Source organism: Limanda limanda, chromosome 3, assembly GCF_963576545.1.
Source record: "Limanda limanda chromosome 3, fLimLim1.1, whole genome shotgun sequence".
Classification (NCBI taxonomy): domain Eukaryota; kingdom Metazoa; phylum Chordata; class Actinopteri; order Pleuronectiformes; family Pleuronectidae; genus Limanda; species Limanda limanda.
In genome coordinates this window covers 33,776,765-33,790,682 of record NC_083638.1, presented here as the reverse complement: position 1 = coordinate 33,790,682, position 13,918 = coordinate 33,776,765, and the positions used below count along the sequence as shown (strand labels likewise).

Genomic DNA, 13,918 nt, shown 5'->3' with positions numbered 1-13,918 from the left:
TGACCTCAAGCTCAAGCGCACTTGGGTTATGCAGCAGGACAATGATCCAAAACACACCAGCAAGTCCACCTCTGAATGGCTCAAAAAAAGCAAAATGAAGGTTTTGGAGTGGCCTAGTCAAAGTCCGGACTTAAATCCGATTGAGATGCTGTGGCATGACCTCAAACAAGCCGTTCATGCTCGAAAACTATCAAATATGGCTGAATTAAAACAATTCTGCAAAGAAGAGTGGGCCAAAATTCCTCCAGATCGATGTGAGAGACTCATTTGCTGATCGCAAACGCTTGTTGCCGCCAAGGGTGGCACAACCAGTTATTAGGTTTAGGGGGCAATTACTTTTTCACATAGGGCCAAATAGGTTTGTATATATTTTTTCCCTTAATAAATGAAATCATCATTTAAAAACTGCATTTTGTATTTACTAGGGTTATCTTTGTCTAATATGTAATATATATAATAGTATCAGTGTATTTTCTTGATTAGTGACATCACTGCTGTGGCTACCAAACAATCTGTTGCTCCTCCCTTCCACCTCACTAACAAACACCTCGGTATCGGTGTCAGAGTGTTCTGCTTCTTCTTCTCATTGTGATTCACTGTAAAAACCCATTGGTCAGCAGGATAATTTAATATGCATGGGGTGCTTTGTATTGACCTTTTATGGATGAATGTGGGCGTGTACAGGGCGGACTTTGAGGCAGATTAACATACAGTTGCAATCAGAAATATTCAACCAAAAAGATTTTAAGGATTTATCCATTACAGTTTTTTCAAAGAGCAAGATTCTGCCTCGGATGACTTCTTTATGAGTTGAGTGATACATAAAATCAACACAGAAAATGCATGATGTAGTATTTGTTTGTAACCGTATATTTTGTTAAGATAGCCATGTCACAATTATTCAACCCCTACATAATAGTCAATGCTGAGCAGAGAACATGAAAAGAACATTCAGTGTTGTGTACCAGTAAGTCGACTCTTACTTTTTATAATTGAACTCATCATCTCCCTTTTCTCTCTTTTTAATATAATATTGACAGTTTTTATGGTCTAAAGTGGAGTTGAAACATAATTAAGCCTTTGGGAACTCTATAATGATCCTTCATTTGCTTCAGCTGTGATGCATATATAAACCCCACCCTTGAAGGTATTTCAGGTGAGTTGCAATCATGGGAAAGACAAAGACGCTTCCACAAAAGCTGAGAGAGGAGATTATTTTATCAAACCTGAAGGGGCTTGGGTATAAGAAGACTTCCCAAAAATGTATGTTCCAAGAGACACCATTGGGAGCATTATAAGGAAGGTTAAAACTTATGGAGCAGCTTCAAACCTGCCTGGCTGTTGAAGAAAGCGCTACATTTCATCAAGGGCCCTTAGCAATTTAAGGCCGAAATATGCTACTCCGAATCCGTTGCGCGCGGGGGGACGCACGGATCCCACGGACTCTTTTTCATTTATGGTTCTCCGAATGATGTGGATGCTAAAAACAATTCACCGCCACAACAGTAGGTGGCGCAACGGAAGACAAGCTTAGAGAAGCCTACCTCATGACGTCATTATATGTAGAAGAAGTCCACGTTTGTTTGTTTATCTGCTACTTGTTTACTACTCAGGTAACTATTACATAAACAAATAGGGTGGAGCCTACAACATTGCATTAAATTACATAACATTTAATTTAGCTGATGCCTTTATTCAGAGCAACTTACAATAAGTGCATTCAACCATGAGGGTAAAAACCCAGAACAACAAGTATCAAGTAAGTAAAATTTATTTAAAAAAGCCAAACCACAAATTGGAAGAGATGTGTGTTTAGTCTGCGGCGGAAGATTTGTAGTCTTTTTGTTGTCCTACAAAATTAAAGGTCTGGTGCTTTGCAAGGAAAGGGTTGCCTGGAGAGGAGTCAAATTCAAAGCCTGAATTGTTGAGTACAGATATTAATCTCATTAAATAGAGGTTCTAGTGTTTGGACATTTCAGAGAAACCATGAGGATTAACCAACACACTGTTTAACAAGTTAACTTTGATTACGGCAGTACAGAGTACTTTTAGTGATGTGTTCCAAATACATGAGCCCTACTCCTTAACTATAAATAATAATAAATATAGCTGCAAGCAGCAATGATCGGGTTCAAGCCTTAATGCTCTCAATAGGACGAAGCAGCTCAATAAGAATCGGAAAAAAAGGGGAAGAAATCCTATCAATTTGCTACTTTAGATTTTAGTGCCTAGTTGCCCCCAAAGCATTCTTACCGGATTTGGTGAAATTTGGTTCAGCAGTTATACTCCTCTACAGATTGTGGGATTTTGGCGGCCCCAATCTAAATTCTTTATTTTATTTTCTTAGTGGTATTACCGCCATTTTGCACATTTGCCTATGAACACGCCTAGAACAGGTGCTGGGGAGGGGCTCTCCGTCTATGCAGGTCGGTGACAATGAAAGGGATCAGGGACAAAAGTCTGAATCTGGAAAAAAACCCTATCTGAAACCTTTAAAAAAGGATCTCACACTTAAAAAAATATCTGAAACTGAAAGTTGTATCTGAAATCTGAAAATATAAATTCTTCAACTGAAACTGAAAAAGAATAATGATTTTTTCCAAGAAATTCCAGAATTGTATATAAAAAAAAGATAACTGAAAACTCTTTCCTTTCAGTTCAAAGTTTAAGATCGAAACTTAGCTTTAATTTTAAAATGTTAATGTTTCACTTAAAATAACTTGTTTAAATGATCCCCACATTTGGCCTTGATTTGGCTCCACAAAAAATGGGTATTTTCCCCTCACTCTAGTCGAGTACAATTTACATGCAATACCGGAGGCTAACCAGGTGGCGGTAATGCGCATGATTCATTGCTGTCTGTGAAGAGAATATTCACAATAACACCTTCGTTATTGCTAAAAGGCAGGTTACACGTTGCAGTAAATAACATCGTGATGTTTAACAGATTGGCGTTCGACATCGTGCAGTCATATTGCCACTGGCTGGAGTTTAAACGGTGGCTTCGCATCTGTTATTTAGCCGGTGAATCTGTGGGCGGTGTCAGATGCTTCGCGGAAGTGTGTGAAACCGAAGTCATATGACCAGGCAGGAAGCAGCAGTCGGAGAATGGTTCCGAGACAAGGATAAAGTCCCCTGTTCGCGGTGACTAACAGCCACGACAACCACGGTAATAGCACGGTTAAATCATATTTATACACGGTACTTTATTTAATCACCAAGTCCTCACCCGAGTCTGTTCGTAGCAGATGTCCACGAACGTTCTCCACACAACAGCTCTGATGGTGTCAGACAGTTAGTATTTGACCGTCTCTCCTGTGTGTTTGTCTGTGACTTGATGTCTTTAACGGATTGTGTCTGGCACTCTCCGTAATTACCTTTCTGCCGGTGACAGTTTTTGTTTACTGTTTTTTTTTTGTCACATGATGACACTTCCGCTAATTAATGTTTTTTCAGCAACTACTTACAAACCAAAGATCAAACTTTCTGAACGGCTTGATGACCTGAAGTTACTTGTTGAATATTTGTCCAATTTTATGTATAGTTTTTAATAGTTATTTATATGGGGTTTTATGTTGTTATTTTTATATTGAGTGTAGCAGACTTTGAATGTTCACATCTCCGGAGATGTGAACATTCAAAGTCCAGAGTGCCCCCAAAAAGTTTTCTTCGTTAGCCCTAATCTCCCTAGTTAGGATAATAAATGATGTCACATTGGTTTCTTTTGTGATCAAATCAGCATGCCAAATTTCACTAAGTTCTATGACGTTGCAGCCAAAAGTGTGATGATTTTACATGGAATTGTCTCTGACAGTCTCTGATTTTGTCTTTGACTGTGTTACTCTCCTTTATTGTCTTAGACTGTCTTTCTCTTTGTCTGTGTATATCTGTGACTGACTTTCCCCTTTTGTTTGTCTCTTTCTCTTTCTGTATGTTGTTGACTATGTTTTCTGGTTGTCTGTGACTGTGTGTGTCTCTGTGGCTCTTAATGTCTGATGGTTTATGACCGACTTCTGTTCTTTGTTTGTCATCGCCTTTCCATCTCAGTCTGTTTGTGTTTGACTGTTTCTGATTGTTTCTGTGACTGATCGTCTTTTTCTCTGACTATATGTGTGTTACTGTCTTTCTGTCTGTCTGTCTCTGACAGTTGCATTTGCCCTCTGTTAGTAGTTTTTCTGTTTCTGTTTTTCTCCAACTGTCTGTTTTTGACTGTCTTACAGTTTAGTTTCTGACTGACTGTGCCTGTTTGTCTTTAGGTTTCTGTCTCTCTCTTTGATTATCTTTATGTCTCTCTCTGACTATGACATTGTCTGTCCTTTCTCTGCTTTTGTCATCAGATGGAGGAGATCAAAGTTTCACCTGACTACAACTGGTTCAGAAGCACAGTGCCCTTGAGGAGAGTAAGTATCTAAGGATTTATTATGTCTAACAATTGTGATGCATAATCACTGAGCACACTGCAAGTACACATCAATACATGAACACTGTCCAAGTAACATACTGATTGATTTTTTTAATAGATGGTGTAACCTGAAATTTTAATTAAACGAAACATAAATTAAAAAGTAGAGTATGCTCTATTCAGACTATTCTAACAGCTATGTATGAAGAATCCTTCTCATTGGGGAAACTACCAAAAACATACAACAAAGCTCTGTCATCCTTGATTGTTAAAATAGATAAAGAACCCACTGATCCAAGAAGCTGATAAATAAAGACTGCAATTTCTAACTAAAAAACAATTTTGTCTATGAGACTAGAATAGGATTCATCAAGGGAAGGCCATCTACTGACAATGTCAGATGCCTGTTACATTTTATACAACCTAATAGAGATGAAAACACAGTGATAGCTACCGACTCCTTGAATGCTCAAAAAGGCATTTGAAAGAGTGGAATGGGGGCTTCCTACTGCATGCCCTACACATATTTGGGTTTGGAGAAGTTTTTATAAAATGGATAAATGTAATATATTCAGATCCAAGAGCTACAGTAATACAAATTGAATGATATCGCTCTTCTTTAACCCATAGCACGAGGGACGAAACAGGGAGTCCGTCTCAGCCATCTACTCTTTACTAGGGCTGCTACAACTAATGGATTTAATAAATTATAATGGATTATCAAAATAGTTGGCAACTTATTTAGTAATCGATTAGTCTGGTCTAACAATACATGGCACACACTGTGGCAGCATCTCCTGAGGTAGGGCCAGTAAACTAGCCAATCCCATGCTTTTTGTAGCCTACATGACGACGCGGTCTCATCTCAGGAGTAAAAGCTTGTAAAATGGCTTAGACAACCACTGCTAACGCTGGAAACTAGTCGTCACAAGTCTGAGAACACTTTGCATATAATCCTTTAGATAAGATAGAAAACAGAAAAATGTACAAAGCTGATTTCCCATGGCACAGCATCACAATCAGAATCAGAATCAGGTTTTATTGGCCAAGTAAGTTTACACAAACAAAGAATTTGACATGGTGAAGTGGCTCTCAGTGTGCTTGCACAGAATACAAATCACAAAACAAAACAATACAAACAGTATTAGGGTCTAGGAAAAAGAAAGAAAAGAAGTGCAGGATAAATATTAGAGAGTATGGTACAGTAGGGTTGAAGTAAATAAATATTATTAAATATAATTATAATTAAATATAATCCCGGGAGTAATTTTACAGTGGTATTTATAAAGATCAAGGGTTAGTGTGATACAGAGTCAGTGTGATGCAGGGGGCTTGTTTGTGAGCCCCACTGCCACGGGGAAAAAACTGTTCAGATGGCGCGAGGTTTTAGTCCTGATGGCCCGGAACCTTTTCCGGAGGGAAGTCTCTGGAACAGGTGGTGACGGGGATGGGAAGGATCAGCAATGATCCTGCCTGCTCTCTTACTGGTCCTGGAGTGGAACAGGTCTAGGAGAGCCGGCAGGTCACAGCCGATGACCTTCTCAACTAACCTTATGATCCGCTGCAGACTGCCCTTGTCCTTGGCAGTGGAGGCAGCGAACCAGACGGTGATTAATGAGGTGAGGATGGACTCGATGATGGCCGTGTAGAACTCCACCATCACTTTCCGCGGCATGTTGAATTTCCTCAGTTGCCGCAGGAAGAACATCCTCTGCTGGGCCTTCTTGGTGATGGAGGTGATGTTCTCCGCCCACCTCAAGTCCTGTGCAATGATGGTCCCCAGGAATCTGAAGGACTCCACTGTTTTAACTGGGGAGTGCATAGGCTGAGGGGGGCAGTTTGGGCTGGGCTTCTCCTGAAGTCTGCTACCATCTCTACAGTTTTCAAAGCGTTCAGCTTCAGGTGGTTCTGGCTGCACCAGGAAGCCAGGCTGTTTACTTCCTCTCTGTAGACGGCTTCGTCCCCATTGGTGATTAATCCGATGAGGGTCGTGTCGTCTGCAAACTTCAGGAGTTTGACAGAGGGATGGCTGGAGGTGCAGTTGTTGGTGTAGAGGGAGAACAGAGGAGGGGATAGCACACAACCTTGTGGGGCTCAAGTGCTGATGGACCGGGACTCAGAGACAAGCTTGCCCAGCCTCACGCGCTGCTACCTGTCGGTCAGGAAGTCAGTGATCCACCTGCAGGTGGGCTCAGGCACGCTTAGCTGTGTCAGCTTGTCACGGAGAAGAGCTTGGGAGATGGTGTTGAATGCGGAGCTGAAGTCCACAAACAGGATCCTGGTGTAGGTGCTGGGGGAGTCGACGTGCTGGTGGATGAAGTGGAGTCCCATGTTGACTGCGTCGTCTACAGACCTGTTGGCTCTGTAGGCAAACTGCAGTGGGTCGAGGAGGTGGTTGGTTATATAGTCTTGAGGTGAGTCAGCACCAGGCGCTCAAAGGTCTTCATTGCAACAGAGGTCAGGGCGACTGGTCTGTAGTCATTAAGGCCTGTGATCCTCTGCTTCTTGGGAACGGGGATGATGGTGGATTTTTTGAGGCAGGTTGTTTTGCTGGCTTTACTCTCGGATCACAAAGCTACTTTAGGTTCATACCACAGTGAATTTGCTTTGAGATGCGATATCAGTTTTACGCAAGTTTTCTTTGAAGCTTTAACATAAAATTATTTACACACTTTTAACGACCGTGGCTTCCCTGATTTAGCGTACAACAGAGGGTAGAAGTTGAAATTCCCCATGTAGAGCAGTGGTCCCCAACCTTTTCTAGCCGAACATCACTTTTTAATTCCAAACGTAAGCCGAGGCCTACCACCCTGACATCTTCCAAAAACCCCACTTAGAAGGGTCATATTTAAAAATGTTTGCAATTTGTGTTAAAGGCTGAATGTACAAGAAATAAATATACACAAAGAGAGGCAGTTGTGCAACTTTTTCTATTCTATTAATATCTATTCATATTTACAATGCACGATATGTAGCTTCTCAGTTCCACATCATGTTCTGCAGAGGAGCTGCAACTGCAGCACAAAGTTTTTACATATAGGCTTTGATTTGAATATGGCCACAAATATGATTACTGCCTTGTATGAAAGAAGTCCCTTGTACTCATATAAATACCTAGCCTGACGTTGTCATACTCATAATTCTAGTCAGAATATGAGTCTGTGACCGCTCCATTGGGCTGTGATTATTGGGCGTGTTTCAACCGAACCAGGAAAAAAAATGCCTCTTCGCTCAATTGGATAGACCTACAACCAATCAGAGCAACGTAGTATGTTAAGCGACATTGTAAGTTATTTACTAAGTCAGACATTCAAGACTTTCTCTTACCATTTGTAAGTAGGGGTGTCACCATAATAAAAATTCAGTAGTCGGTGCCAATACCAGTAAAATAACACGATTCTCGATGCCAATTTGGATACCACGGTAAAAAAACAAAACAACACAGCGTGTTTCCTCATTGAGATCTTTATCACAAGATGAACAACTCTTGTGGCAGTTAAACGGAATCCGTTCAATGGTTACACTTGTAAATAAGCGCTGCTGTACTCCTAAAACCCGCTGAGAGAGCAGCTAGCCGCTGAGAGCTAGCTCGATTTGACGGCTCTCGACCTCTCAGTCCGGTTGTTGTCACGCCCTCACTCCCGGAAGCCCTCACCCAGACCCGGGTCTGTCCGGGTTCCCTTCCCTGTGAACTGGCGGTCCGTGTGCGGACATGAAGTAGCGGAGGCTAGCTCCGGGCTGCTTCCTCCAGCTGCTAACATCATCGCTGTGCTGCGTTCAGGGCAACCTCGTTCAGGGCAACCTCCTGCCACATAGCGAACATGCAATAGTTTTATCGATGAAAAAATAATTTCCACCTCGTCGTGCACGCCGAGTTGCATCGCCATGCCTTGATGGCGTTTCTCTGTTCCTCTTTCAAAATGAATGCACTGTCGATGTCTTCTAAAACAGACTCAATGGCAGCATCTACACATCTCAGCTCTCCAGCGGCAGGCATGTTTGTTGAAAACGAATTCAACCAAAGCGCTCTTTGGTGACGTGGTTGATTACCTTACTGTTGATCATCTGTCCATCATCGTATAAAGCCCACCCTGACAATTTGATTGGTCCAAACAGCGTCAGCTACCAGTACTACACAGTATAAAGCCGTTCATCTTCCGCTCTTGGAAATATTTCACAATAAAAAAAACTTTTTTAAACAAGGGAATGAATTCCCTTAACAGAAACGCTGGAGTGCTTTTATTTTGAAAAGGCATACAGAAAGTATTTCAACCATTTGTTCGAGACATAAATTCATAAGAAAAACATAAAAGGTAATTTTCTCTCTATATTCTTCTGTGAACCTCAATGTTTATCTGTTTGTGACATGGATGTATTTACAGCACTTTCCGAACCCGTTTCAAAGTAAAAGCACTGCAGCATCTGTCCTTTAAAGACAGGTTACCAAACCATGACACCAAAGAATACAGTCAATAAAAGCATGACAAAATAGTATCAGCATGGTTTTGTCAATATTAAAATATGACATTTCCTTAAACAGTACAAACGCGGGCGACCATCTTTTCACATTCACTGAGTCAAAAATAGTCCCAACATATTTATACGATTCTTTGATATAAGTGTCTTCGTGTGTGGGAAATTTTTTCTAAAATCAATGATGATATCCTTGGTTTTTTAAATGTTAAGTTGGAGGAATGACTCCTCGCATCACTCAACAACAGGTCCATGGCTGTTTTTATTTGCCTGAAGCCGACAATCACGAGTCATCTGCATACTTTAAAATGAACCTATCTGTGACACATAGGAAAAAACACACCCTTGTGGTGAGCAGGTGGGAGAGCAAACTTTATCTGATAAAAATCCATTCACTCTCACTCTTTGTGGCTGTTTGTTAGAAAATCGAAAATCAAGCCCACCAGATTTAAACTTAGGTTAAAATGTTTTAAAAGCCTACAGGTTAAAATGTAAGGTTGAATTGTGTTTAAACTTTAAAGGCAGATGAAAAATCAATAAATAAAAGCTGAGCAGGACAGCCCTTTCCCTCTAAGGGTTTGAAAAGAAAATTGAGCAGAGTGATTGAGGCATCTTCCACTCCTCTGGGAGGCCTGTAGGTGGGTCAGTGGGTCAAGGGCGTGCTCCGTGTGTCTTAAAATTACAGACTGCACAATGTTTTAAAAATTCTTAATTAAAATAGAAATTATGGCCACATGTCTGGAATCATTAAATGTTCTTGAAGTTTTTATTTTAGGTACAGTGACCATGACTGCATCTTTCCAGACCGTGGGAACATTCTGTATTGTAAAGATTTATTAAAAATGAAATTTAAAACTGGTCTAAGCTCTTTTGCACAATATTTTAAAATGCGACCGCAGATATTGTCTGGCCAATGGGTCTTGTTCACCTTTTTTAGAACGGAAAGCCTGTTCAACATTGTTTTGGTTCATAATGAAGTGTGGAATTTCTTGAAGTTGGAGACTCAGTTCTTGAATCAAACATGTCAAAACGTATAGATTGCAATTAAGAGCATTGGCAAAGGTAGTGTCTGAATTAAAACGATCTAAAGTGACTTGAGTGCTTTTTGTTTTGTTCTTTAGACCTGCAATGGTTTTCATGCACGACTATGCTGAGCCAAGGTTGTTTGCAGCCATTTTCCTCTCCATATCTTATTTAAAATTTAGTTTTGCTATTAAAATTCCTATTTTAAGCTCTTTGGTAGCGATATGCAGGTCAGACGTGTCCCCCATGTTAAAAGCAAGTTTCTTTCTCTGTAATGACGATTTTACCATTTTGTTGACTAATGGTTTATTATTAGGGTAAATTTTAACCCTCTTGCTTTGGATGAACATGTCTCTGCAAAAAAGGGATGGAAAGCTCCAATGCTAGCTCCACTGACATCGCCAGTAAGTAAAAGACAATACAAAAGCCAACACAAGATAAAGGCAAGGCAAGATAAAAAGGATCCTTTTTAAAAGATGGTATGGAGCACTTTGTATGAGTGAATTACTCTCTAATTCTGTCTTTTCTATTTTTTTTATTTTAATCTTTTTTTAAATTTGTCTTTTTTTACTCTATTGTATATATCTGTCTAGAATGATACTAATCCAGACGCCCCGCATCTTACTGCACCATTCCAGGATTGTGAAATTTCTCTCAGGAATGGCACTTGGTTTTGATGATGGGAGGGGTTAGGGGGTAAATATTATAAATATATATAACTAGAAGTCAGTGAGGTGAGATAAGACAACAACATTCTCCTGTTTACTTTGGGATGCAGGTAAGATTTTATTTGTTTTCTTTTATGATTAAGGTAAAGTGCCTTTTCTACCCTGATTGAAAATGTATAGATATTTTTGGAATTGCAATCTGCTTTGACACTTGTTGTACTTGAAAGTGGGAAGGTAGGGGGAAGTCATTTTCATGCAAAACTCTGTTTTATACCAAAGGCGGGGCCTAACCCTAAAAGTTTTCCACCTCACTGTGTTCTTTTCTGTCTCCTATAGATTATTGTTGATGATGATGACAGTAAGGTGTGGTCGCTGTATGATGCAGGTCCAAAGAGCATCAGGTGTCCCATTATCTTCCTTCCTCCTGTCAGTGGGACAGCAGAAGTGTTCTTCCAGCAATTATTGGCTCTGACAGGCTGGGGCTACAGAGTCATCTCGGTGAGTTCATAACTAAAAACTCATTGCAGCTTTGGCCAGTGCTTGGGCTGTTGTTGCTGTTGTGGACATCTTTGCAGAGTGCATGACAGTCCACCATCATACAAAATTACCCAATAAAGAAAACAAATATGGACCCTGGTGGTCAGGCCAAAATAATAGTGTATCTCACTAGTCAGTGCTTGGGCATAATTTCACACTCTCATTGTTTGCAGTGCCCAAGCACTGACTAGTGCGAGGACCCTATTGGGGAGAGGTGGAGCAGCAGACAGAGGCAGAGGCAGGAAGTACCTGCAGAGATCATGTGAAATAGTCCAAGATTTTGAACGCATGTAGTTCAGCTGGGGGGCCACCCTAATACAGTTAAGGTTATAAGCATGAATTAATTAAAGGTCCAGTGTGTAAGATTTAGGTGAGAGGGATCTGTTGACAGAAATCTATTATAACAAAATTATTTTGATGTTTTCATGAGTGTGTTTCATCTAAATTATAGAAATCTACGTTTGCACTTAACGTAACAAGTTGTCGACCTTCGATAAACAATAAAATTACTATCATAATTTTTTAGAATATCAAAAAACATGGTGAAATGACTCTAGCTTGTGTACCAGAAACATTCAAAATTTACAGCACATTTTAGCAATACCATGATAATAGAAATTGCTGTGATGTAGCTTGAGGCCCTGGCACCCTGGCAAAGTGATCAGTAAATTCTCAACATCCATTCTAAAATGGATAGGGAGCCAATGTAGAGAGGCCATGATCGGGGTGATGTGATGTTTCCTTCTAAGAGGCAGATGTATAATTTAATGCATAACGTGTCTCACAACAAAGCGTCACTCACATGCGACCGCAACTACCGTATAACCCTCAGTATATGCGCAGCGCAAGCACATTGAATTACCGTATATGACATTAACAACATCCAAATAATGCACTTTTTTTTACCGTGGTATCGAAATTGGCATCGAGAATCGTGTTATTTTACTGGTATTGGCACCGACTACTGAATTTTTGGTATCGTGACACCCCTAGCGTAGAGTACTGTGGAAGCCACCATAGTGTCATAGAAAGTCCTTAGTAGTGTCCTGCACACTCCCAAGGTCTCCTCAGCAGATGGAGGCACCTCTGGCTCCACTTTTACAGGAAGTCTCTGTGTGTGGATCTGTCCAGTTTGTTATTGAGGTAAACATCCAGGTATCTATAGTCCTCTATAGCGAGAACAGAATCAAGTTAGGAATCAAACCACCTGAGTGCAGTATCCTTGATGCCAACCTAGTTATTAAAATGGCATGATCTACAGTATCAAAGGCTGCACACTTGGGGAGGGCAGCTTCTGTACTGTAGCCTGGGTGCCAGACGAACTTAGCCCCGCCCACAACATTTGTTGTTCGGGAAGTTCGGTCTGGAGTCGCTCCGTTGGGGAGAAACTATGGCCGATCAGGAGCTGATCGGACCAATCAAATCGTCATGGCGGGCTTTATACGATGATTGACAGATGATCTACAGTGACGTAATCAACCACGTCACCAGAGAGCGCTACCTGCAGAGCTGAGGAACGTGATCAAGGCATTTGTAGATCGAAAAGATGTTTTTGCTGACCTCCTACGGGATTCATAAAAAGTTTAATTTATCAGCTGGCCCCGATGCTGCAGCCACACAAGCAGTCATATAAATAAAAAGAGAGTGGGGGGGGGGCGCTACGCTCCTCAGCACATATGAGACAAAAAAGACACAAGTTGGGACGCTGTTGTAGTTAATGTTGGAGCAACAAGGAAGTGTAAAACGATTAGCTGCCGTTTCTCCTCCTCGCTGGCTCCTGCAGAGCCATGACAGCGGAGCTCTGCAGCGCAGCGTGCGGAACAGCAGCTCCGTGGATTTCTGGTAGGGACGGATCTCTCTCAGAGCCCCGGTCCCGGGCCGGTCGCGGTCCCGGGCCGGTCCCGGGCCGGTCGCAGTCCCGGTCCCGGGCCGGTAGCGAGGCTCTGAGAGAGATCCGTAGCGGGCTACTTCACGCCGCCGCCGGCCGGGGCTCTCACAAGCAGCCCTGGTCTCCAGTTGAGAACAGAGGGATCAAGGCTAGGTTTCTTTTAAAGGTTGGACAAGGTCTTGATTCAATTCAATATCAATTTAGTCAGGGATATTTCAGTCTACAATTTAAATTTTGCTAAGATATGAAAGAAATTCTCAGAACTAAAGCTGTAAACTGTGACAGAAAACCTCTAACTTGGGGCATTATTAAAAATATTAAGGTAGGCCTGTCATGATAACACATTTTGTTGGATGATATATTGTCCCAGAAATGATTGTGATAAACAATATTATTGTAATTATTCAAAGACATTTTCGTACCATTGAAATTTTTTTTAAATGAATGAACTTTGAATTCTTACGAATATTCAGTCTGACATTTGAATTAAAATTAATAATAGTGTAATATCCATTAATAAAATAAACCACACATACAAACCAAACAATAAATAAACTCTGGCTCCTTTTAAGAAAAATTGCTCTTGAATAATTATTTAATATTTGGCTCAGGGTATATTTAACCAGCTCTGTTAACAGGGTGGGATGGTTATGAATGAGATGACAAACTTACTATCAGTGTTATTTCACAGTTAAAAAGAATGAGTTCAAAGTTCAGTGCAGATGAAAATGAACTATTCATTCATAGTTCACTTTTTTTTTAAACTAAGTTCATCTTTCCAAAAATGACCTTGTTTGCTCTGTTTTTTATTAGGATGATTTAGATGACATAGTTAAGATCATGTGTTTAGTTATTAATCGATGGTGTCATCGTGTCACTCCGGTCACTTTAAAACTGACTGTGTGCGTCATGTCTCAAGTTATTTTT

The 13,918-nt window shown here is 40.8% G+C and overlaps 1 protein-coding gene across 1 annotated transcript in view; it reads left to right on the top strand.

The window, feature by feature from the left end:
• The first annotated feature begins 3,092 nt into the window (after nt 1-3,092).
• spg21 (SPG21 abhydrolase domain containing, maspardin) overlaps nt 3,093-13,918 on the top strand; it is a 35,930-nt gene continuing 25,104 nt past the window's right edge. The window contains exons 1-3 of the mRNA XM_061068705.1: nt 3,093-3,169; nt 4,338-4,400; nt 10,903-11,064. Of these exons, the coding sequence (XP_060924688.1) occupies nt 4,338-4,400; nt 10,903-11,064 (225 nt within the window). The 5' untranslated portion in view covers nt 3,093-3,169. The remainder of the gene's footprint in view (nt 3,170-4,337; nt 4,401-10,902; nt 11,065-13,918) is intronic.